The 27,993-nt window shown below is 33.4% G+C and overlaps 1 protein-coding gene and 1 long non-coding RNA gene across 2 annotated transcripts; both read left to right on the top strand.

Moving 5' to 3' along the window:
• The first annotated feature begins 153 nt into the window (after positions 1-153).
• On the top strand, positions 154-27,980 carry LOC140054661 (uroplakin-1a-like). Its single transcript, XM_072099734.1, has 7 exons — positions 154-338; positions 567-758; positions 22,371-22,454; positions 23,210-23,314; positions 24,191-24,376; positions 25,281-25,358; positions 26,531-27,980. The coding sequence occupies exons 1-7, from the start codon at positions 249-251 to the stop codon at positions 26,588-26,590; spliced, it is 795 nt and encodes a 264-aa protein (XP_071955835.1). The 5' UTR covers positions 154-248; the 3' UTR covers positions 26,591-27,980.
• On the top strand, positions 3,796-4,847 carry LOC140055199 (uncharacterized). The gene is made up of 3 exons (XR_011846643.1): positions 3,796-3,847; positions 4,212-4,334; positions 4,525-4,847. It is a non-coding gene; the product is annotated as an uncharacterized lncRNA (long non-coding RNA).
• Positions 27,981-27,993: the final 13 nt, after the last annotated feature.

Consider the following 27,993-nt stretch of genomic DNA (forward strand, 5'->3'; position numbering starts at 1 on the left):
AGTGAAGAAGACAGTAAAAACAGGGCACTTAAATTTTATCATCGTCCAATCAAGTGACTGAAATCTATCTAGGTATTATCTAAATATTGATTTGCAAACTCTTACAAAATAGTACTGTGACTCAAGGACTTCCGTTAATAATAAATTCATTATCATGGTTTCCGTTTTTTCTGTAAGTTACACAACATAAGAAAATAAGTAATAACTACAGTTAAAAAGATAAGAGATACTCGCTACAGAAAATCAACATGGCAGAGTTGGCCCAACCCGAAAGCAATCATTCACCCAGGGAAGATTCTTGCTATGGATGCTTTCAGTTCTTAAATGTCATATATGCCGTAAGTAATTTTACTTTTGCGTATTATTTTAAAATAAATTTATTAAAAACGATGATAGGATAAATACATTTTAAACATTAATTCTAATAAGAATGGCGCGCGACCAAGATATCTACAAATTAACTAATAACTTTATTTTGTGATAAATGGCCTACAAGAAAAACATACTATAGCAATGCACCGATTATGTTAAATATAAGGAACCAATGTTATTATTTGTTCTCATAGATAAGTGGAATAGGAATGGTGGTATTGAGTACTCGGGTTTTAGTTAACATCAACAGGGAGTTGGTCACTGTGATGTATGGCCAATTCTTTATACATGCGGCATTTTTTATCCTATGTGGTTTAGTCGTAATGGCCCTGACTATATTTGGAATTTACAGTGGATGGAAGAGAAATAGGTGTACTGTTTTTGCGGTAAGTCCAACCTCCTACGTCGCCGTATTTAAGGACAACACAAATATAAAGGTATTAATCAAAACCTCAGTTCAGTTCAGTTTCCTAACCCCAGAAAGGGTTGTTGACGCACCACTGCTGACTTTTGGACAACAATCCTCCTCCATCGAACTCTGTCCTCTGTAGCTCGTTGTGAGTCACCAAAGGTCAAACGTGTCCATTTCTTGATGTTGTCTTCCCACCTCTTTCTCTGTCTGCCTCTCCTTCTCCCTCCTGATATGTTACCCTGTATGGCCAGCCCACTGGATCTCGACACGTGTCCATTGATATGCTATTTTCTTGACCAATGGTCAAAAATAAAGTTTCACTATTAAAGTGAATAGAATATGTTTCTTCTGACACCAACTACGACCATATCCGCCCAACAATTTCTGAGATATGAAAAGTGTGCTCCAAACCAAAAATGTTTGTGCCGGCTATATGTCAAAGGTCAAAATTATGGGATTTATTGACAGTGTTACGATTTTTTTTACATTATAACAAATATAAACATATACTTTGCGAGTAATTTGGGACAACAATTATCACTTTCTGACAAGTGGTTGATGAGATATTCATATGGCCAATTACTTGAATACTGGTCAGAAAAGTAAAACAAATATTCCAATACACCCAGTAGTTACCAAGTTGCGCAAAGTCTTACTTTTGACCCATATTGGCCCTTTGACCCCTGTACTGACCAAGCATCCTAATGTTTTATTCGGCAAACAGCAACAAATTGATTTGTATTGATATAAGGAAGATAAGATAAGATAAGATAAGATAACTGTTATTGATCCTCAAAAAAGAAATTCATTGCTCGTGATAATAAAAAAAAAACCAAGAAAACACAATAAAAACAAATAATAGCAAATAACCATTCATATAAAAACATCTAAAAAAATACAAGATAATATTATCTTCTTGACTTCCTGTTGTACTGGATGATACCGGAGGGAATAAAGGATTTGGCATATCGATTTGTTTTCACACTGAGGAGCCTCAATCTACCACTTGGATTAAGTTGGTCTATGATCACTTTGTGGAGAGGATGAGAGGCATCCGACTCAATGCGTTCGAAATCTTTCTGGAGGTGTTCTAGGTGCACATCGGTAATGGAAGGCAGTTCCAGACCAATCATTTTACCAGCCCGACGGATGAAAGTTTCAAGGCATCCTTTATTCCCTCCGGTAACATTACCAGCCCAACGGGAGAGGCAGTACGTCCAAACACTACATATAACGGATCTATAGAACGAAAGTAACATCAAATCACAGGAGTTAAATTTATAAAAAGTTCTCATACAATACATTCTGGGATTTAATTTTTTGCTGATGAAGTCTATATGGCCTCCTCAACTCAGTTTATCATTGAAAACAATTTCTAGATACTTGTACTGGTCAACAATTTCAATTTCTTTACCTTTGATAGTGATTGGTTGAAAATTAAATTTATGTTTAGTCCTAAAATCAATGATCATCTCCTTTGTTTTTGATGCATTTATTTGGAGATAATTATCGTCACAAAATTTAACAAATCTTTGTATTTCGCTATGATAATTTTCATCATTGTTTGAAACTATGAGACCAATAGTACTAGTGTCATCAGCGAATTTAACAACGGAGCAAAGCTCATCATTTTAAGATCTGTAATCGGCCGTATACAAGGAATATAATTTAGGTGCGTTGACAGTACCCTGAGGAACACCGGTGTCAGAGGTTACGATTTCTGACTTAACACCATTAATATTAACAAATTGTTTTCTATCACAAATGAAATTTAAAACTAAACGAACAACAAAACATTGTTGCCATAGTTTGCTAGAGGGTACATATTGTATTGTACTATGTATGATATGATGTGAATAAAGTTATGTATGTATGTATGTATTATAACACCACACATATCAACAAAAATACGTAATATCAGGGAAAATTATAAATTAATTTATCCGCGGTCGCTCGCCGTGACGAATGATGGGCCGCTAGCCGACATGCGTTAGCCACGATCGCGATTACTAATGTAAAATCCTATACGTTTGACGACACGACACAGTGACAGATGTTGTGTGCGTTTATAAAATGGGAAACCCCGAGCTGCACTGAATTTTCCTGCTATTGGTTGATGGATCAGTTTTTTTACTCTCCAGAAAAAGAAATAAAATAAATTTAAAAATCATGAAAATAACGTTGAATTACAGATTAACAAACAGAAGAGTAGCATACAATCTAATAATAGTAGGCCTATTTCAACAATATGGAAACTGTGTGAAGCCAAGGGAAAACAAACAAGCATAAATGAAGCGATAAAGGAAGACTTGTTGAAGAGTTGATGAGAAAATGTTACTAAGCCTGGTTACCTAGCTTAATGGACTGTTTGGCGCTTTGCTTGAGAAGAGAAGATATCTTTCTAAGGCCATGTAGCCTTATTTACCAATCACATTATCTAAGGGAAACGCCCTAATAATGAACAAATTCCTATCCAACTGAATATCCATTAAGTGAAATATCCCGGTCAAGTGTATTTCAATTATTGCATCATAAGTTATGCAAATCATGATTCATTGCTAAAACATCCAATGATTTTTATTTTTTATTACTAAAATATATTTACTTCATAATGACATTTCATAATATTGATATCTTGACATATTCATTAACATGTTTATTTCTTATCGTATTCATTTTTCTTAACGTATTCTTTCTTAAAACATTCATTTTCTTAAAGATGTATTGTCCCCCAAAAAATGAAAAATAAAGATGAAAAAAATCAAATTTTGAATAGACCGTTTTGTAGTTAACATAAAGTTATTCACTTCCACCGAAAAAAAATCTGAAAAAAATATTGATTTCGCTTATAAAAAAATCAAAATAAGTTTACCATTTTTTCGAACTCATCGGCTCAGAAATTAGGCCGGTAAAGCTAACTCATACATATGCATGATATGTTAATGAGCATCCACACAGCAGAGATCTGATCTAACAATGGACGATGCACGTTGTATGTACAACAACACCACCAGAGATCGACGCGATCGTATAAATATGTAAAGCTGAGCTGTTAATTTGTCGGTAAGTAGGCCTAGACGGTTATTTTAAATATAATAATATATATAACGCAATAATATCAGGAAGGTAAATTTATTAACTTAGCCTGGGATTTTTTCAGTTCAGGGCTAGGCCTAGGCCTAGATTAATACATGCTGCTGCATATTACTAGGCTAGTAGCAAGCAGACTGTGACAATCGGGTACCTGCAGAAGATGCCCAGCTAGGCCCTATACATTGTACTCTTCATAGACTGGCCTAGGCTATATGCCATCAATCTTAGCTACATTCCGAAAATACAGCCAGCTTGCTGTACCATATATATTTACAGTTGAAGCTTGTTTAATTTAACTAATTTTTATGATAAAAATAAAACAAACATTTTTCAGGGAAAATGGTTGCAATACAAGCCTGAAATTGAGAACCTTCCAGCAGCACTGTACAAGTAGACAGAGGGGAAAAGCCAGCTTAGCCATTTTACAACACAAACAACAAATGTTCTCTGTACTGTAGTAAGTCAAATATTTATTTTCTCTTTATATAAGTTATAACATTATAAGTAATGTGTTTTAATTACCATAGAAAGGTAGTATACTTATTTGACTATGTCAAAGTAAGCAATTTCACTAGCCCAATTTTGCACCAAATATGCATGATCTATTTTTTCCAGATTTTCATACTTTGCTTTTACTTTTTTTAAAGACGTTGAGCTGATGAAGACTGGAACAGAGGTCACCCAAAGACAACAATGATAGACTCGGTATTGGAATATGATTGCATTGCAGGAAAAATATTTCTGACTCTCCTGCTGCATTCGGCCAATATGTTCTTGTCCAGCTTGTAAAATATTGTATAATTTTTTTGTATTATATGTACAGTACATTATTTTGTAAACATAACATTCAATAAATAAAAAAAAACCTATTACAACAGTTCAGTACACAGGATAAATTCTTCAAATTTACTTACACTTCACAATTTTACTGTAAATATTACAGTTCAAAAGGAGTTAATAAAATATATATATACAGTATATCTTATTGAATTCCTGTATTGTTTTTTGTGTCAATTTGTCTAAATTATCAATGTGTTGATTAATGGCAGTAATTACGACAGCTATAGTCTTCTAAGATCGCTCACATCCATTACAAAGTGTCATTTTAATAGTAAGAAACGTTTCAATAAATTGTGAATGTTGCCACTGTACGATACATTTTATGTTTCTCACTACCTGCTCTCATTGTTCAATCAACCTAAAAAAAAAAAGAAATTTGTGTCAAAATATCTGCATAAAATGTTTATTTGCGGAATGTTAATTTGAACCTATTGCATTTGATACAGAAAATATTTTTTAAATATTGCATCAGTAAAACATCCAAAACAATATTAAGATTTTCTTTTTTTTTTAATTTTCACTGCTGAATAGATAGTTGAAATCTTTAATTCATCATGATTAAAACAAAAATACATCCCTTCTGGTGGTGGTCTACTGTAGCCCTAGCTAGCAGTGTACTGCCTAGACACCCTGCCTAGGCCTACTACACTCTACTTCTAGAGACAGAAGTAGGCAGCAGTTAGGCTACTCGAGACTAGTAGTACAGTAGCAGCAAATTCGGGCCTAGGCCTAGCTAGGCCTCTCCTGTTAGCGAAACAAAAACTCACCTAAATGAATAAGATTCAACATCAAAGTTACCAACTCTAATTCTAACTTAGCATTCTGCTAGCTATAGTTTTCGTGTTTTCTTCAAGATTCGTCTCGCATCACTACTCGACTCTCTCGCACGCATGCATTGCTATCGTTGTTGGCTGTTGATTTGGAAAGCATCATCATCCACATGATGTATCCATACAATATGAATATTTATGAGCTAACTCAGGTCAAGGGTTAAATTAAACCGGAACACATTTGTCTTCCAGACAAATAGCTTCCGGTTGGTTAATTTTTGCATTAAATTGCGATTTTTCCGTGTAAAAAATTATTTTTTTCAATCCAAATTGAGGTCAAAGTGAATAACTTTTATGTGCAATTAAAATGGCCTATTCAACAAAAATATTGAAAAAAATTTTTTTTTCAGGGGGACAATACATCTTTAACATATTCGTTCCTTAAAAATGTATTGTACCCTGAAAAAATTTAAAAACAACATTTTTAGTCGCGTGCTCACTATATCGGTCGGTTGGTCGGTCTGTCGGTAAACACTAACTTGAGCATGCTTTGTTTTTTAATATGCCATTTTAATGCAACATAATAGAATGAAAAAAAAAATGTATTTACCTGAAAAAAACTGTAATTTAAACTAGGCTGCCAGCCAATGGTTTTTGGTTGAATTTAACAATTTATTATGTTATTTTCATACATGAAAACATTTTTTCCCCATTTTTTTTATACGAAAGTGATTAATTTTAAAACAAAATAACATATTCAAAGTCTGATTTATTTAATCTTCATTTCCATGTTTTTGGGGGACAATACATCTTTAACATAGGCCATAATTTTAGCAAATTCATTTCTTAACGTAATCATATTTTTGCATATTCATCTTTTGTATACTGTATTAATTTCTTAGCATATTATTTCTTAACCCGTATTCATTTTTTTAAAACATTCATATCTTCATTTCTTGTCATGATCATATTTTAGCACATTCATTTCTTAACATGTTTGTTTCTTAACATCATCATAATCTTAGCATGATAATTCTTTGGTTTTTTTTTTTACTCGGGGTAATCTAGTCTAGGACTCTCTCATCTTCTCCTCTTCCTCCTCTGGACACTATTGAGCCAACTTTCAAGTCATAGTTCTTTTTGCGTCGTATGACGACTCTGAAACTTGGCGTGCATATACTAGGGTAATAGGTGAACAAAGCTATAGAGAGAAAATGTTCGTACTTCAACCCGATGCAAAACGAATGCAGAATTATGAAGTCATAAACATGGTACCAATCGAAAAAAGGTGCGATTTATAAAGTACTAAACTCCTCCCTTATTCGTTGTAGTATTAAGCTGGGATTTGGCATGGGTATACTACTCAAAGCTATAGAGCCGGATTTTTTAATTTCAAACCGGATGCAGCCATATGACGTCTCGAAGATGGTACCTTGGTGGCAAACGATTTTCGTCGTAATATAGCCGTGTTTGGTGTCATTTCAAAGGTCCTGACTTGGAGAATAAGAATATATACAGTAAAACTATTATTATATTGTGACGTCACTTCTGCTTACGGAAATAGCAAAAGAATCGGAACAATTTGCCAAAACAACATAATTTCAGGAATTATTTGTATACATTGCATATAATCAGTTTCGATATAAATGAGAAATCATTGCATTACAAATGTAGATGTGATTTGAACAATTTCGCTCCAAACTGACTTTACAGTTTCATTTTTTCTTGTCTTTTTACTATCAATTATCATATGACAACCGTAAGTGAATCAGAACCTTGTCCAGGACTGCAGCATACACTTACAAATCATAGAATACAATCAAATTTAGCGCACATAATAGACGACTTCTGCCGATCACATAACACACTGGTCACACTGAATAGGACAGTAGGCATATTCCATTGGTGACCTTTTCACTCCAGCAACTTTAATTTTACTCCCTGATAGATGTATGTCATGTGGAGAGACATACCTATTCGAATGAAGAAAGAGATGTGTATATACCACAATATCGGGCATGCCATCCCGATTAGTGTGAATGAATGGACAGCCGAGCCTGAATATATAGAATAGACCCATCTAAGGTGTGTGAGGTTATTGATGTGTATGTGACATTACATCCCGTCTTATGACGTCATTACAGCTTCTTTTGCACTGTACCCCGAGTATCGCACATTTGTGCTTGTTTATTTCTTAACGTATTCATTTCTTAACGTAATCATTTCTTCTTAACACATTCTTTTCTTAACACATTCTTTTTTAATGCATTCATTTCACGTATTCATTATCGAAGTATATTCAATTCAATGTTAATAAACTTTTTTAGATAAATTAATTAATTTCTTGAGTTATTGTTAGATTTATTATTTTTCATTTTCTGTTTCCGTCGGAAAACTCCTGCTCGTGGTACATCTGTAGAATTCTGGTTAGCAGGGACATCACCAGCCAAATTGCCTGTAAGGAATAAATACAATGTCTTCATTTTGTTTTTAATAATAGTACTATTTGTATTAGTGAAAAAAACATAATAAAATGCATGTTTATTTTTATATAATAAAATAAATTACCTTCGCTTGGCTTGCAGCTGGGAACAGCATTTTTGAAAGTCTTACTATCCTTTTCATCTGTCCATGTTGACGACAATAATGCTGTAACGAATAATTTCAGAGACAATGCCATTGGTGATATCATTGGAAGTGGTGATGTTTTCTGAGATTACAGAATCCTTTGTGACGACTTTGCTAACTTTGTCCTTATTGATGATGGCAAGGCTATTAGGGACAACATCTCCAATGTAATCCTTCACTTTTTTAGTGACCACGACAACATCTGGGGTACTATCGTCAAGAGGCATGTTATTGTCAAAGACTTTTATGGCTGCAGCTGCTGCCTAGGTGGTGAAATCCAGTTCACTGACCTTTCTTTTACTTTCTGCATCTTCTTGCACATGGTTCTTAATATCTTTAGAACCACTGATGCATTGAGGTTCATCAATAATGTCATTCAGGTCTGTAAAATGCAAACATTGTGTCACATTTTGTACATTATTACCTTCATGTAGGGTTTTAAAAAAATTGTGAAAATAAGAGAAATAATTAGATTGATTGTAATAAGTACCTGAAAGTGCATCATAAAATATCTCATCATCGCTCTCATCATCATCGTCTCTCCAATCACCATCAAGTGACGGTTTTGACTTCTTCGGCATATCTTCAACGTTTTTCTCAACATCATATTTCGAGTTGATTTTCGTGGAACTGGGATGTCTTCACAATGAGAAGCCTGTAAAATTAAACGATGAATATGGGTATATAAAGCAGCTTACACTACTAAAAAATGTCCATGTTCTTTTTAGGAAAGAATCGTTAATTGTTTACCACACAACCATTTAATTACATTTACACTATTTAAAATTCCTTGTAAAATGTATATAAAATTCATAAAACGGTCAAATGAGGCATTACAAAATCAACTTTAGGATATGGCCATCAATTGAGAAAAATTAAGTTGAGATACACTAAATCCTGTGAATAACAGAAAAAAAAAAATGGCACTATTGTATGATGTCTGTACAGTCTATTTTTGTCCTTCAAAATGTTCTGTGTCATATTTTTCACAGATGCACCTATTATTTTGGTGTTGCCAATGAGTTTCTTGGCCTCTTTTACAATATTGTCATCACCTTGGATTGAATGTGCCATCTTGTTTACCCTTTTTTCGCTAATTTTGGTGCAACTGGTGGCTTAATATGATGAAACTTGTCCTCTTTTACAATATTGCCATCACCTTGGATTGAATGTGCCATCTTGTTTACACTTTTCTTCGCTGATTTTGGTGCAACTGGTGGCTTAATCTGATGAAACTTGTCCTCTTTTACAATATTATTGTCATCACCTTGGATTGAATGCGCCATATTTTTTACACTTTTCTTTGCTGGTGTTGGTGAAACTGGTGGCTTAATCTGATGAAACTTGTCCTCTTTTAAAATATTGTCATCACCTTGGATTGAATGCGCCAGCTTTTTTACACTTTTCTTTGCTGGTTTTGGTGCAACTGGTGGCTTAATCTGATGAAATTTGTCCTCTTTTACAATATTGCCATCACCTTGGATTGAATGCGCCATCTTTTTTACACTTTTTGTTGCTGGTTTTGGTGCAACTGGTGGCTTAATCTGATGAAACTTGTCCTCTTTTACAATATTGCCATCACCTTGGATTGAATGCGCCGTCTTTTTTACACTTTTTGTTGCTGGTTTTGGTGCAATTGGTGGCTTAATCTGGTGAAACTTGTCCTCTTTTACAATATTTCCATCACCTTGGATTGAATGCGCCATCAATTTTACACTTTTTGTTGCTGGTTTTGGTGCAACTGGTGGCTTAATCTGATGATACTTGTCCTCTTTTACAATATTGTCATCACCTTGGATTGAATGCGCCATCTTTTTTACACTTTTTGTTGCTGGTTTTGGTGCAATTGGTGGCTTAATCTGATGAAACTTGTCCTCTTTTACAATATTGCCATCACCTTGGATTGAATGCGCCATCTTTTTTACACTTTTTGTTGCTGGTTTTGGTGCAACTGGTGGCTTAATCTGATGAAACTTGTCCTCTTTTACAATATTGTCATCACCTTGGATTGAATGCGCCATCTTTTTTACACTTTTTGTTGCTGGTTTTGGTGCAACTGGTGGCTTAATCTGATGAAACTTGTCCTATTTTACAATATTGTCATCACATTGGATTGAATGCGCCATCTTTTTAACACTTTTTTTGCTGGTTTTGGTGCAACTGGTGGCTTAATCTGATGATACTTGTCCTCTTTTACAATATTGTCATCACATTTGATTGAATGCGCTATCTTTTTTACACTTTTCTTTGCTGGTTTTGGTGCAACTGGTGGCTTACTCCTGTGCCGAGGACGTTCAACCTTTGGCTTAACTGTCAAAACATTGATGCTGGTCTTCGTAGCATCGTCTTCTTGTGCCTTGTTCCACATGGAACCTCGATATTAGTTTTAGCCCTTTGATGACATGTCCGAACGTTTCGTTTACAATTATGTCTGCAAATATTAAATAAGGATAAGTACACTGTAAAGCTTCCTAGACAATTTATCTTCTGGTCATACAAAACTAATATAGGTCTATTCTAATGTGTAAATATTTCCACAGTGAAGAAATTGATCGTGTCCAAAAAAAATGTCATTCATTTAAACTATTATATCTATTTATATAAAAGTTTCTAAATGATTTCTCCACTCACCACGGTTCGTTGGATCCTTTTCCCCCATTATTTTTCCGCAATAGCTTAATTAAATCGATAATAATTACGAATACTAGAGGGTTCGCTCGCTTCGCTCGCGCACCCTCACCAACGCCTCTGGAAATTGAAGCCCGGGTGACACCTATGCATATGAATAATATACGGCTAATTATTATATTTGGTCTTCCGCCGAATGAGTGTGTGAGATTTGAACCTGTACTAAAAATAAGTTTGGTAAGATGCGAAATGTATACCAATTATGATTGATTATGTCCCCTGTCAGTAGTGATATGGACACTTGACAGCAATCGGTGGTTATAGGAACGTAAAGGGGAAAAGTTACTCAATAGATTTAATTATTTGTAGACAAAATGTACATTAATTCTCCTGTAATGATGTAAAAACTTTACCACAATTGGTATTACACAACAATTGGTTCATAAGAACGTAAGCTGCAAATAATATAATTGTAAAGAACAGTATACGTATAAAATACATATTATTTTATTATATATATTATCTGAACGTTACACATAGGAGGAAAATGTTAATAGGGGTCATCAATCACTGAAACAGCCTCTAACGTGACCGTACCAAGAGACCAAAAGCATAGTTTATCAAAGTGGGTGACAGTGAGTGGTGCTTTAACATTTGTATCACAATATATCATGACAACAGCATCTTGTTAATTTTGAAACAAAATGATCAAATAACAACTTTCGTAGCCTACTTATATATCGGTCGTAGTAGACACCATTTATAATTATAAATAGAGCAAGCAACAGAAATAATCGATAATATAAACAGTAAAGGTGTTTCCCTGGTAGGCCTACCTGAATCGCACCTAAATTTGATTGCATAAATAATTAGCACAATTAACCTCCTATAGTAACATTGAATCGCACCTAAATTTGATAAAATGATTAATAAATAGCATAAATAATAATTAGTTCAATTACTAAAACAAATTGTATTTCACGTAAAGTAAAGGCCTTTATAATTCATTAGTTGAATATCTAATACAAATAAATTGTAGTTCACGATTCAGTTTAATCACTAATATCACATTGTAGTTCACGTAAAAGTAAATGCTTTCAATAATAGTTAAATTACTAAAAAAAATTGTAGTTCACGTAAAGTAAATGCCTTTTAGTTGAATATCTAAAACAAATTAATTGCAAGTAGTTCACGATCAGTTGAACCACAAAAATATTTGTATTTAATATTGAACTATTGAATGTCGCCACCAACGGCCATTTTGCAGGAAGTGACGGACCCGGAAGTCAGTTGAACAACAGCGCGAGTGTGTGAAAATAACCCTGTGATATCCACAAGTTTCGATAGGTATTACGCTAAAGTTTGTCGTTGTAAAAGACAAAAATGAAACAATAGCGTAGTACTGAAAACTAATGTTATCAAATCTACGTTTCGCGGTACATCTAAGATAGATAAGGTAGATATCCAAGGCGGAGATTTATACCGAAGTTTTTCTATTGTGCTCGCCTATGTCAGAATTAACCATAATTTATATATAGATACTTCGGAATTAATCCCTCACTATTTCATACACAGTTGATATATCAACAAACTGAAGATGATTTGTGTTGGGACGTTGCTATGTGCTGGATACCTAACGCGCAATCATGCTACCATGCGACGCGATGAACGCGTTGCGCGGTAATTAAGTACACGAGCGATAAGTTAACTAACTAACTTATTTCTCCATGGTGATACAAAGATCTCATGAAAGATAATTCATATTGGGTGGATTTCAAGATAGAAGTCATGGTAATGGTCTACTTTTAAAACTTTAATCGTTATCTATTATCAAAGATATTTTATGTATTGGCCTAAAAATAGAAATCATAACGTTAATTAGGCCTAGTCCTTTTATTTGAAAAGTTCCCACCCCTCTTGTTCGCGCGATATTGTTTAGATGGACTTGTTTCAGCAGGCTAGACCTACTACTAGGCTCAATCTCCCGAATCCGACGAGATGCTTTCAGCAGCCACAGAGTGAGACAATCAACGGCCTAGTGGTAGGCCTATTGATAATAGATTCGATATTGTAGTGTTATTGGTGTAAAGACCATTACCTTAAAATTAATTTAAACAAAACATGTGAATTGATAGTTGATTTTAGGACAAAAAATAGGTCAGTTCATGAGCCCCTTAATATAGGAAATGAGTTAATTAATAAAGTTGTCCCAGAGTATAAATATCTAGGAACTATAATAGACGAAAAGCTGGACTGGTGTAATAACATTCAAAAACTCTATAAAAAAGGACAACAACGGCTATATCTGTTAAGACTTAGGAACTTAGGAAATTTAATGTTAGTAAACAAATTCTTATACTGTTGATGTATCGGTTCTTAATTTCAACTACGATGCAGGTGTTCTCTCCTTGGTAAAACGTATAAGGAATACATTTTTCTTCCATCAAATATTCGTATCCGTTTGCCTCGAAGCCGTACTAAACGCTACAATAAATCATTTGTCCCACAGTCTATTGTCACCTATAACAAACTTGTCCAGCGCTAACTCATGGAGAGAACACCTGGATGGTAGACATTTTGATATTTTTGTAGTGATTTTCTATATTGACTGTTTTCTGCATGTACGTATATTGTTATTATCTCTGCAGTGTATATAAGAGGAATTTCTAATGTATTTTTATATTGGACCAAATAAAGAATGAATGAATGATTATCCGAGTGGGGGTGTCACGAAACCTAAGATCACGAAAGCTAAGACTCCCTAAGACCTAAGATCACGGAACCTAAGACCCAAGACCAAAGATTACAAATTCTAAGATATACAACAGCTTAAAAACAATAATTGTTGAAAAATGAAAAATAAATATATACCTCAAAAAACAATAACAAAAAACTGGATATATATTTACTCCATTGTGTTGGTTTCAGTGGGTGTTTCCCTTTCGCACTTGCATTGTATTTTGACTCCAATTAATTCAACTAACTTTATTCTGAATACCACACCTTAGAATTAGGCCTCATAAGTACTTTATGAAAGAGATTCACATAAAAAGTAACAAATAAATACTTGATATTATTTATAAATAAAAATTGGAGTTTCTTACACACTTTCGCATACTCAACTTTCAATATTTTCGTTTCTATAGAGCGCCAAAAGAGCAACAATAATGTTGAAATGCACGTTTAATTTGTTCAATATATGTTGTCAATTTGTCAATAAAAATGCTGTAATATGTTACTGCTGATACTTTTCTATTTTCAAAGAATATTACTCGATCTTAAATTCAGCATCATTATTTACCCTAGACCTAGTCATAAGGGCGACCTAAGGGGATATGATGACTTTGTCGATTTTATTCTTAAAGTTAAAGATATATTGTTCCCCAAAAACATGAAAAATGAAGATTAATTAAATCAGACGAATAGGTTATTTTGTAGTTTTAATCAAGTTAATCACTTCCGTAGAAAAAAATTAAAAAATAATGTTTTCACTTATAAAGTAACATAATAAATGGTTAAATTCAACCAAAAATCCATTGGCTGGCAGCCAATTTAGCCATTTTTGCTTTAAATTACAGTTTTTTCAGGTAAAATAAATTTTGTTTAGATCCAATTTTTGGCCAAAGTGGATAACTATTATGTGACATTAAAATGGCATATGCAAAAAAAAAAAATGTAACAATTATTTTTCAGGGGGACAATACATCTTTCAACAGTAACATTTTATTTGTATTGGCAGTGACAAAATATGATACAGGATTTTCACCAAAAATGAGTTGAATAGATGGATTCCACATAGTTGTTGACCTTTGTTAATTTTTCTCTTTTGGCGTTCCATAGAAACAAAATATTGAACATAGAGTATGCGAAAATCGCATGAGAAAAACGTCTGTAAAATCATCAATTTATTAAAAAAAATTATTGTTATTTTATTGATTCTTCTCATTTAATTCTAAGGTGTGGTATTCAGGATAAAGTTGGTTAACACATTTAGAGTTAAAATACAAGGCAGGTGCGAAAGAGAACCATTAGTAATCTTAGGTCTTGGGTCTTAAATTTCGTGATCTTAGGTCTTATAGGTTTTAGCTTTCGTGATCTTTGGTTTTGTGACACCCGCTTCTATCCATCTCTGTAGATCAGCTGTGAGTGTCCAGGACTCACATGCGTACAAGAATACAGAGATGGGCAGAATGCGCATGAGCCTGATCTTTGACGTGAGGGTGATGTTTCTTTCGCGCCATATTGTCTTCAATTTTGCCAGTGCTGTGGTTTGTGCTATCCTGGACAATATTGGTTTTGGTTTGGACCCTTCATCAGTCATAATAGCTCCCAGACATTTGAAGCTGTTCACAGTTTCCAGCTTCTAGTCCTTCGATGCGACTTCCGTTTTGATGCCATTAAAACCTAAAATTAGATAAATATAAGAAGTATGTTAATTTTTTAATATGTTTTTTATTACTATTATTTTTTTCTAAACCAAGAAAATATTTAGTGTTTCGTTCGCCATCTTCTATCCACTTTACTCTTGACCTAATTTGAGCACCTTTAGCTTCCAATAGGTAAATTTGCTCAAGTTCATTCTTTTTCTGATCTAATTCTGTTTCATACTGGATATTATTATCAGTATTATCCTTTTTTCATAATTAAATCATTAATGATAGCAATTTCCTGTTGAAGTATTTCTTTTCTTTTGCATTTATTTTTATTTTTCATTTTCCCATATTTTATGGAGAATACCTTTATTTTTACTTTAATCATTTCCCATTTATCCTTTGGGTTAAGTTCTTCTAATCTAGCTCTTTCAATTATGTTGTTGATGTTGTTTATATAATCTTCATTATCTACGTGAGAATTGTTCATTTTCCATAATCCTGGGCCTCTTTGTTCATTAGTTAAACTTATTTTTAAGGCTATGGCTTGGTGATCAGACATGATTGACGGCCTGATATCACATGTGTTAACATATTCACATAAGTCGTTAGATATAAATAGTTGTCATCTATTTCAACTCTTAGAAGTAAAAATCTACCATTAATATCTTTGTATTGTTTTGTTACCCTGTGTTGAATTTTACTCTAGCAATAAATGTGGATGTTCCTCTACTGTGTGATGGGCCAAAACAGTGGTAGGAATCACCTTGCCATATATCATTCAGTGACTGGGTTTTATCATTTGTCAAATGTGATTCTTGAATGAAGATGATATCTGCTTTGTTGTCTTTGACCCATTTAAAAATACTAATTTGTTTTTGTTTTTCTCTAAATCCTCTAACATTTAATGATAAAAGGTGTATGTTTGGTGTCATATGATTATTAAATATAAAAACATTTTATAAACCTTATAATTTATCTTAAATAAAAAAACTAAATTGTAATAATAAACATTTAAAGTCATACTGCACAGTATGATACAGTAGTTCTGCAACTTACTTCCTTGTAACCCTTTTCCTTAGGTTGATTTTTTTTTGGGTTTTCTGTGGTGGATTTTCTGGTGATGTTTCCTTTAAATCTTTTTCAGTTCTACTTTCATCAGTGGTAGCCCCTTTCCTTTCATTGTTACTTTTTGAGTTTTGAGTGGAAGAAACAAAAAAATCTGTTACCTTCTTCTGTTCTTTGCTTTCACTTGATTCACTAATGGTCTTTTCCTCACTGTCTAAAATTATTATATCTTTGTCTTTTACATGTTCTTGTTCTTCATCAGATTCACTTCCGCTGCTGTCATCTGCAGTATCTTGTGAGCTGAACACTTCATCAATATCTACTTCTGTGTCTGAATTTGGGTTTGCATTATCATGTGATTTATCTCTATCTGTTATCTTTAAGTCTTTATCTGTTATTTGTTTTGGTATTGGAGTGTGCACAAATGATTCCCACATACGGTTAATATATGCCCTTGTTGATCCCATTGAGTTGGCTGATATTTGCTGTTGGCCTATTTCATTGTTGCAAGTGCTCATAGTATGACCTTCTTGGCGACATTTAAAGCATACTCTATTAGCCTTACATTGATAAGCTTCGTGTCCATTTTTCAAGCATTTGTTACATTTGATCTCTTGTCCTTCGTGAAACATGTGTGTGTGTACATATATACATATATATGCAAATAAATAAAATAATTAAATTAATGTTAATGTTCTTTGCCTGATTTGTTTATATATATAAATATGTATATTTATATATGTGTGTAACTAAAAATAGTCTATATAGGCTATATATTTATATTATATTTCCTCAGCTTTATCGTTTCAAATTAATTAATTAAAAATTCAGTATATCACCGGGCGGTTTAGAACTAATGTTCTTTGCCTGTCGTGTTTATATATTATATTAATGAAATGTATTATTTTTAACTCGTACTTACTTTTTTTAATACCTTATTCATTTGTTTTATTATTGAATGAAAGAAAGAAAATAAATGTTTACGTTGAGTTGAGTTGAGTTGAAACACACGAGCTTTGAAACCATTTAGAACGATTTGCCTAGGTATGGGGGATGACATTTGTTCTTGATTGTTTCTTATTAATTATACATGGTTTCTTAAATCAAAACACATTATTCTAGAATGTTCATGTAAATACTATGTTACTCTATTATGTTAGGGAATGGTAATTTATTACACTCCCCCCTCTTTCTGAGCTCAAAACTCTTTCTTGGAGTTTTGAGGGGCAAGTATACACGTGGCAAAATTTAACCCACTCCTAGTCTATAAAACTTAATTACACCATAATAACATAGAACATAATTATTAATAATTACTAATAATGAACCAACAATATTCATGTAAATTTGTCGGAATGGTTCACTAACAATTACTGACATATGAATCATCGGGGCCTTCAATTTAGTTTTAAACTTTGAGGCTTTACAATACTCTGTCAAAGAAATATCATGTGAAACTTTCAAAACACTATTACGGCAAGGATATAAAACCACTAATTTCTCTATGGGTTCTGTCTGGTTTTTAGTAAAAACATGCCTAAATAAAATTCCGTCCTTACAGACCGTCATATCTTCCCGACATAAACCTTCTTTCCTTTCAATATCTTCCCGATGTAAACGTTCTTGGTTATCCATCATCTGCTGCATCAGAAGACTCTGTTGTTGTATTTGTTGCTTCATTAACAACACCAAAAAGTTTGTACTGCTGTACACTTTACCGGATGCGATATTTTTTTACGCTCAACGAAACTGCCAGCTAGCCAGAATACTGTTTTCTGATTGGATGTTGATGTCACGTGAGATTTTCAAATCACTCACGCATGCAGTTCGCCTTAGTCTGGGCTCCAGACGGAGTTTTTTCTTAATATTAGTAAAAATATAAATATTTTTGCACATATGGCGTTTCATACGTGTATTACTTGAGTTTGGATATTCCGTCTGGGGAAACACGCAAAAGTCACGTGGTTTGACACCAAGAATTCTTGGTGCATAGATTATCCGGTTGACTAGTTTCAGCTGCATGCGATTGGCTACTCACTCGTACACCATTTTAATATTCATATTTCAGAATTTCAAAGACTCAACAACTAAGATGGTACGCATGCGCTATGTTACGTTTAGACAGTGTACTTGGGTACAGGATTTTATATGGATCATTTAATATTACGCGGAGATAATTTGATTTAATTCCCACCCAGACCCTGTCCTGTTCTGTGTAGTGTGGTGTAGCCCTGTGTTGTGTGTGAATCCTGTTGTGTGCCGGTGGTGGTATTATGTAGGCCTACCTTATTGGCGTTTTATTTGGCAGGTCATACGTGCGAGTTGAGTAGGACCTACGAAGGAGACCTAGACTAAGGACTAAACAATTAATAAACAAAACTTGGCAACACGATTTCATATTTCAACACGAGCCTCGAACTCGATCGTACATTCAGCACTGTACGTAGGCCTACTCGATCTTTTTCATTTTGAAACAAAATGATCATTGGTTGATTCGAAATCCATATTTACATACCGCCCGCCCCATATAGCCAAATACGGTATGATAACCTACGTCATTCTTATCGGATGTTTGCGGTCTGCAAATCGATTTCTATACGTGTTTCACAAGTCTGTATTTTCAGACAAAAATCGCGGTCGAAATAAAAACAAATAAATAAAATAAAAAAACAATACAGACTTGGGGCAAGTCTAAGTTCGCCTCAGTAGGTAATTCCTTCCTCGCACTCTCCGACCGGTTGCGACTCGCACTGCTCTTTAGGCTGCTAGCAATTTACGTGTTGTAGGAATCGTACATTTCAACTACTAGTACTAGCTCCTTGCACGGGTGTCTCAAAAACAGAGACCTCGAAAACAGAGACCAGAGACCCGAGATCGACCCAGGGTCTCTGTTTTCAAGAAAATCTCGAAAACAGAGACCCCCCACTAAAACGTCTCAATATTAAGTCAATATTACGTTATAGGGGGTCTCTGTTTTCGAGAAAAACTCGAAAACAGCGACCCCCACTAAAACGTCTCAATATTAAGTCAATATTAAATTAAATAAATTAAAACCTTGATAAATATATTTAAAATACTAGATAAATTTTAATGATTAATGTACAGTATATTTATTTTTCTTATGCATAGCCTATTGTAAATTGTTTTGTATTTTTTATCTGTAATGTAAATTTTTTATATAATGTGCTACAATAATTTCAGACTTGATCTGCTTTTTGTAATGTTTTATATACCGGAATAAATAAATAAAAATAAAATATTACGTTATATAGGGGGTCTCTGTTTTCGAGTTTTTCTCGAAAACAGAGACCCCTACTAAAACGTCTCAATATTACGTCAATATTACGTTATATAGGGGGGTGTCACGAAACCTAAGACCACGAAATCTAAGACCCCCTAGGACCTAAGATCACGAAAGCTAAGACCCAAGACTACAAATTCTAAGATATACTATAGCTTAAAAACAATACTTGTTTATCCATACATAATTTTAAACACAGTAGGTGTCATTTATTACCATAAAGATAATTTAGCTTTCGTGATCTTAGGTCTTAGGGGGTCTTAGCTTTCGTGGTCTTAGGTTTCGTGACACCCTTATATGGGGGGTCCCCACTAAAACGTCTCAAAATCACAGAATGACGTATCAGTAATAAACGGTAACTGATATGCCGATCAAAGAACATGCCGCAACGATAAGAAGAGATTGATGAATTCTTGAACGCGTGTGAAAAGACTGCCATTTTGGAATACAAGGTCGACGTCCTAGAAGTAAGATGTATAAATGCATGCTGTGCCTTTTAGAAGCTAAAAAGCGGGAGATTATTTTAAAAGCTGACACTAGTTTCGTAACATTTATTTACAAGCATAAAAGATAATAACGTACAATGCAATAACAAAATGATAGATGAAGACAAATATATTGTGTTGGGCGAGCCTTAAAAAAGAAATGAAATTTAAAAAAATAAATAAATTGATAAATAAATAAACATAAATTCACGGTTTTTGCGATAAAAGTTGGGTTTTAATAAATAAATAAATTTGCAACACTCTTAATAAACAGGGATTATATTAGGGGGTCTCGGGAAATCTCGAAAAAAAGAGACCCCCAATATAATGAGACGTTTTAGTGGGGGTCTCTGTTTTCGAGTTTTTCTCGAAAACAGAGACCCTGGGTCTTTGGTAACCCAAAAAGCGGAAACTTGTGAAGGGTTTCTTGGAAGTATTACTTTCTCTCACCATGGAGTAATCTAATTAATTAATTAATTAAATTTCCATGGATGAATTCGCCTCTCTCAATGTTTATTTACGTTTCGCGTACGTTTCATGCATTAATTTCAATTTCACGTGGAAAAACATGATTTATGCGAAGCGATAAGCAAGTCGCGCCGCGGTAATCTTTTTAGGGCCTTCATGACGGAAACATCGGGTTGGCACGGTCAAAATACACTTTTGTCATCGTCATCCTTTTATATACTGACAAAAAAAAGGCTCTGTTCCTTTGGCAGAATTACAAGCAACAACTCATCTAAATATATAGTTATAAGTCACAGGGAAATAGTGTTTGTGATTATTTATTATCATTTTTTGAAAATTTTCAACAAATGATGTTGGATCATAAACAAAAACAAATTTACACCATCCAGACCAACGTTTTATCGCCAATGCGTGATGTCTTTATTATCCACGTTACGGTATTATCCACGACGATAATCGCTCTTATTTATAATTATTTTATCTCAAACGTTGTACATAGAAAAGAGCAATAAATGTTACGAAAAAACATTTCAACGATGGCGACACGATAAAAATGCTTGAAATTGTAAGCCTCTGTCTGTTGTGCAAGGAGCTAGTAGTAGTTGTTTCAGGCAGCGTGCTCTCAGGCAGCGAGCCCATTGAAATGTACGATTCCTACAACACGTAAATTGCTAGCCTAGAGCAGTGCGAGTCGCAACCGGTCGGAGAGTGCGAGGGGGAATTACCTACTGCTGTGAGGCGAACTGCATGCGTGAGTGATTTGAACATCTCACGTGACATCAACATCCAATCAGAAAACAGTATTCTGGCTAGCTGGCAGTTTTGTTGAGCGTAAAAAAATATCGCTTACCGGATATTGTTGTTGATTGTTTATCAGCCATATTTTAAATCTGGGTGAGGGTCTTGTTACTAGTTAATCGTAGTTACCGAGACGTTCACAAGTCTACTGTTCCAAATAAAATAATGTACTGTTCTTAAAACAATGTTTGTGTATTTACAATTAAACCAAACGGAGCACCACGGCTTCCGTAAAATATCACAGTATCGAAAGTACCGCTTCCGCAAAATATCTCAATAAAAGTACAGTTGATCCTAAAACAGCCACCAATCTATGGCAAAATACAGTAGATCAAACTGCTACCACAAAATATCACAACAGTAGATAAATACACAGTTAAGTCGAACAGTAGATCGAAATAACCGCTGCCACCAAATTAGATCCCACCGCTGCCACCAAATTATGTCACGAACTCTTCTCACGTATGTTTCCGAGCGGTTGAAAATACTCCCTTGTGACATAAAAGTATACACACAAAATCTACAAAGTTGTAAAATAACTCAAAAACAAAGCTTTAATTTCAATCAACTTCAACTTTTAAAAATCCAGTAAGCACTTTAAACAGCAGCTTCACAATAACTTTACAATATAATATCCAACTTCTAATCCAAACTTTTTCAAAATAAATGCTTCAATCAAAAATCCTTCTCTCTCTTACAATTGTCATACTTCCCCTTATATACAATATGTTCATAACCTTCTAGATCATTCCTTATACTTCTTCTTATTCTATTGATTACAGTTTCTATTAATAGCACTTCTGGAATGTTCTTGATTGTTCTTATTAATTATACATGGTTTCTTAAATCAAAACACCTATTCTAGAATGTTCATGTAAACACTATGTTACTCTATATGTTAGGGAATGGTAATTTATTACAAACTAATAAATACATAGAAATAAACTGTTAAAATTATTATTATTATTATCGAATACCACGAAAATACACACATACGTTCTTAATGGTGAGGGCTTGATTCTGCATGGTAGTAAAGTTTGGAATTAACCGAAATTGAAACAAAGACTACATGTACGTTGGGTTAATAAAAATACATATGGCAATAATAATAATGATAATGACTTATTTATATTTCAGTACATCGCAGGATTGACGGTGATATTTACTATTGTAATCATAGGGGGTTTCTTTTTACAACCTGATTTGGCCCTTAGCACACAGGTAATTAACAACATTAAATAAAAAAGCAATACTAATATAATTATGATGATAACCTACATTCAACTATACGAATAATATACCCAAGTCAAGTTCTATGGTGATTAGGCCTCTGTATACCGTATATTCTGGCTTCAGCCGATTCTCGGTACTCTATCTATTTCGGAAGTATCATAAGAATATTTGATAATACAACATCACATGTATTTCACATGTATCTAGAGTAACCTAACCCTTAACCTAACCTTACATGATACAGGCACCTCATGTGATGCTGTATTACCAAATATTCCTATGACACATCGGATAGATAGTATGTGGAGATTTAGCACATTAATTGTTCTTGTAATCCACTGACTTGGCGGATTTATTCGTACAAATCACAATCGTTGGTTTAAACTTTATGCGCATGTATATTCATACTTCTGTCTTCAAAGCCCACCTTTTTGTGACGAATTAGAATTCTTTGGAGTGTTTCGCTTCAGATAAATGTGACCAGTAATTCATGAGCTCTGATTGGTTGCACATTTATTTACTTGGTAAAACGTAGAAACTATTCTAACTACCATGCACAGTAAAATCGAAAGAAAACCTCAAAATCTTCCAATTTGTGCAAATAAATTTACTTTTATTAAGTCTGTTATATTCGTTTGTTCTGTGTTTTAAACATATTTTCCTATTGTGTATGCTTGTTGTCAAACTATCTTATCATTATTCTGTGCAATTTTATCTCCATCTTTAAAAAATATATATTTTAGAAAGAGGCGATGATCCTGGACTTAAAATATTACTACGTCGGCCCTGGAGGAGACGAGCACGCCGCCAATGACAATACACTTTTTTGGGATATCATGCAAGATCATGTTTGTATATACTTTAGTATTATTATACATGATGAGCTCCTATTTTAAATATACAATATCACAAAACCTAATTTAGGTGAAAAATACCTGAATATAATAAAAACATGATAATAATATAAAGTTGTCCTGGTCAATTTCAATCGATAATTCTTTAATTCATAGTCGTCAAGTCATTTCGTCGTTATTCTATCACAACCTCTACAAACCTCATTGTATTTTGTGCTTGTAAATGTGTAATGAATTGAAGACCGGCCACAGATTGCAGTAAATATAAATATTATATAAATACAACTTGTTTTTAATATGTACTTTTATGGTTTGATTATGCTTTTTTTTTAAGAATTTCCTCTCAGGCAGGATGGTATCACAACCTTGTTTATGTACCATTCAAACCGCGTATTTCGACAAAAAAATATATGTTTTCTGAAAAACAATTCCGCTATTATTTGCATGTGAACCCTGACAATATATTGGGTATAAATTAAATTTCATAAAACAAAAAGGAGATTTTGATATTTGATAGAATATAGCGACGCTATGAAACACATTAGTTCAATTTATAACCAATGAAAGCAGTAAAACGAAATAATTATCTTACTTAAACAAAACACAGTTTGTTTTCTTTTTAGGTTAAACTATCCGATGATAATTATTTCTGTTTCAAACATTTAAATATTTGTAAATGAAATGCAAACTTAAAGCTCTGTCACACAATCAAACTACTTTGACAAAACAGTTTGATGTGCAGGGCGCCCAAATACGGTAGTGATGATCACCGTGTCCATGTTATATAGGCACATCACATGTATTTGTCACATAAAGGTTAATAGTGCAGACATAGCTTTAAACGTTCAGAGTTTGCCTCATTTGTTTTAGTACGACTGCTGCGGTGTAACAAACCCTAACGACTATAAAGAAGTGACCAACTGGTGGATAGATCAGCCAATTGCATCACGTGTCAAAGTCCCACTTTCGTGTTGTAAAAAGGATAGTAAAGGAGAACCAATTAATGAACGTCATTGCCAGGATCAGCACACTGATTACAGCCAAGTTTATAGCAGGGTAGATACACTTTTGATAATTCATATATTTTTGTTAGTAATGACACTGATTCACACCACCTGCACAAATGTTGCTTGCCCTGCTTTGCGATCAAAGAAAGACAGTTGTTGAGCGGTGAAATGTGTAAAAAGTTACATTTGTGCAAATATGACACTTTCAAATGTGCAGATCTGTAAAAATGTATAATTCACTAATGTACAAACATCACGCCGTTAAATGTAACAACGATCTGTTTTGAAGTTAAATGTGCAAACAAAATTCTACAAATGTACAAATCATTTTCTTTAACAAAATGAATGAATTAACAGGAAAATCATATCGATGAAGTAGGTATATGAATGAATAGGCCTATAGTATAATCCTTAGGAGAATGTATGTTGTGAATTTAAAATAAGAGGACAAAGGAGACTTCAATTTCCACGGTATAGAAGTTACCATATGCCCAGCAAGCAGCGACCACGTGTCAGTCCTGCATCCTCCCCGGACAGTTTATTTTAGCCTTTATTACTACAATTTAATGGCTATATTTTAAAGACATTGTCTCGTGACTATTTAGAATTAGGTCACCAATTTTAATAAACTGATTGTGGTTGAAAAAATTATTTTATATTTTATATATTTTATTTTTGTCTGTAGAATTTTATTTGCACATTAATTTAACCTCAAAACTGATCATGTTTACATTTAAAGGCGTGATGTTTGCACATTAGTGGATTATACATTTTTACAGATTTGCACATTTGATGGTAACATATTTGCACAAATGTGGTTATTTCGACTTTTTCGACAAGTTTGACGTAAAGCCAACGATCTACTAACGCTATCGTATGAAAATGTCAGTATTTTTCCTGTAGGACTACTGTAGGAATACGTATTTACAAATGAGTCGTTTCTTTTTTTTTAGGGTTGCTATACCGTTTTGGAAATGCAAGCCGAAAGTTATATAACACCTTTATCGTCGGGTCGATTTGCGATATTATTGGTAAGGAAACTAACAATACGTGGAACAAATGTATGAGTGAGTGAATAAAACAAAAAGATAACCCAGTATGACTTAAAATACTACAACTTAACATACTAAAAAAAATCGATGAAGACATCAACGGTGAATGAATTAATGAAGGAATGTACACAAATGTTAAAAGGGTGTGAGTGAGTGAATCAAAAACACTTATTGAACTTGAAGAAAGGCGACCGGTCCAACAAAATACTAGATAATTGACACAGAATTGTACTGGCAAACTACTACGTATGGTACTGCCAGTGACCTGGATCTAATAGGTTCGTGTCCAACCCAAGAATAATTTCTATATCTTAATAAAATGTTTTCATATTAGGTATATGTACATATATCATACTGTTAAATTATAGAAACAGTGCTCATATTCGGAACATGATCTCATAATCGCGTCGAGCACAGCTCATTGGCGAAAGTTCCATATTTTTTTAGTTGTGTGAAAAATGTCTTTGGCGGGATTCGAACCTGTGACCTCTCGCTTACAGGGCGAGTATCATACCACTAGACGACAGAGCCATACATGGTAGTATCACAGATTTTCACCCACCAGATACATTCTCTCATACAACAAACGCCCTTACAATCAGTGGAGGCCTAACTAGTCAGAATAATTCCAATATATATTGGAAACAGGTCGAAACGTCGTACACGTACGTATTCATGGTGTAACGTAAAGAATTACATACAGATAAATAACTTCTATAATTTGTTCATCAAAAGTTTTCTTAATGTAAATGTTAGAATTGTCAATCCTCAATAATAACCAACTAATGTCATTGACTGTATTTAACCAACTGTCATTGACTGTATTTTGATTGAATGTAGGCCTACTGAAAAATATTCTCTTGCATTGTAACAGTATTTAAAAAAAGTATCCAAAATAGAAAGTCAACATAGGGAATACACAATTGACTTGACTGACTTGAAATAGTTAACTATTATCTAGCAACAGCTGCAAAAATTGTGTCAAGAAATCGCACACAATGAATTAACAAGTGGCCCAGGATGGATGCAAATATATATATACCTAACGTTTCCTACTCGAATAGCAATTTTTACTTATCAAACTTTTACAAAGTAAATTGTTTCTATTAACATATACGAAGTAATTGCATTATTGTGGTTTTTTCTTTCAGCTTCTCAGCCTGCTCTTCCAATTCTTTTGTTTTTACCAAGAGATGAGTCACCCAGAGTAGGAACTGTACTAACATGTGAGAGCATACTTCAGATGATGGGGCATGAGCTACGTGTAAATTCACTGAACTTGTCAATAGATATTTTGTATGCGGATATTTTGAAATTAATGTACAGTGTCTATGCCTAAGCATCAATAAAAAAAATGTTTTAATAGTTAGATTGAGATTCGTTTTATTGTCATACTTTTTATAAAATTAGAATCCGTCTAGAGGCATACTGTGTGTATTCATAAAGATTTTTTTCTGACAATTTTCAGAAAGATCACTTTTAAAGAATATTTTGTTTTTGTATTCAGAAATATTTAAATATTTAGTTGCTTATACGTAATTACTGATATTGTTCTGATATTCATAAATGTTTTAATATTTAGTTGGTTATACAGTACTTAATTACTGATACTTCAATAGTCAAACATGAACACTAGCCTAATAATTAAAGCGATATGCATGGTAACATTCTTGTTTTGTTATAAAAATAGGCATACAGTTTAACAGTAGTTTAGTTAGTATTGTTTTGAGGCTTTCTTAGTAGTGAAATTCAATATATTAATCTGTGATATATTGATAACCACGTTTTCTTTTCAGAACTACATACGCAATGTACCGCAAAATAAATATCTTCTAATAGTATTCAAATATAAAGCAACTATACTATTTTTTTCTATGTTGATATTATTGATTGATAAAATACAACACAATTAATATCAAGAAATGATGACATACACTATCAAAATGCTTGGTAAATAGTAGATCATGTCAATCAATGAATTCTACTACAAATAGAAATAATATAATAATAATATAGTAAATACAATATTGTGTATAGTGCATGTGGCGGGACGTTTATTCGAGGAAATAAATTCTAAATGATGTTATATTAGGATGGGGCCGTTACTTTCAGGGGAGTTTATTTGAATAAATACGGTAATTAGAAACCACTTAGTTACAGTAAGTAGCTAAGTAACAACACATTTATTTAGACCAAACGTATTAATTTTGTAAACATCTTTTGTAAGTGTAGTATAGAAATATATGAGAAAAAAGGAGTTTATCAAATTGTAATGACATTAGAAATTAACAAAAATGTAATCAATATGATTTTATGTGATGACACGAAAGATGATATGAATGTGATTAAAAGTGGTGTGTAGCCTACGCCACAAAAAAGAGAACAAAAAACTTACAGTAAGTATAAAGTTTAAAGCAAATCGTCTAACACGACAAAGCTTCTATCACGATTTATATTGTTTACGGCACAACAGCAGCAAGCTCAGACAACACACAACTTCAATTTAAGAGGAATTTATAAACATGTCTTGCACCTAATATTTTAAAGTAGGCCTAGACTGTACAACTTTTACAACTGTTTAACGCAACTCATACAATTATATTTCAAGTTAGTT

This window comes from Antedon mediterranea, chromosome 7, assembly GCF_964355755.1.
Source record: "Antedon mediterranea chromosome 7, ecAntMedi1.1, whole genome shotgun sequence".
NCBI lineage: Eukaryota > Metazoa > Echinodermata > Crinoidea > Comatulida > Antedonidae > Antedon > Antedon mediterranea.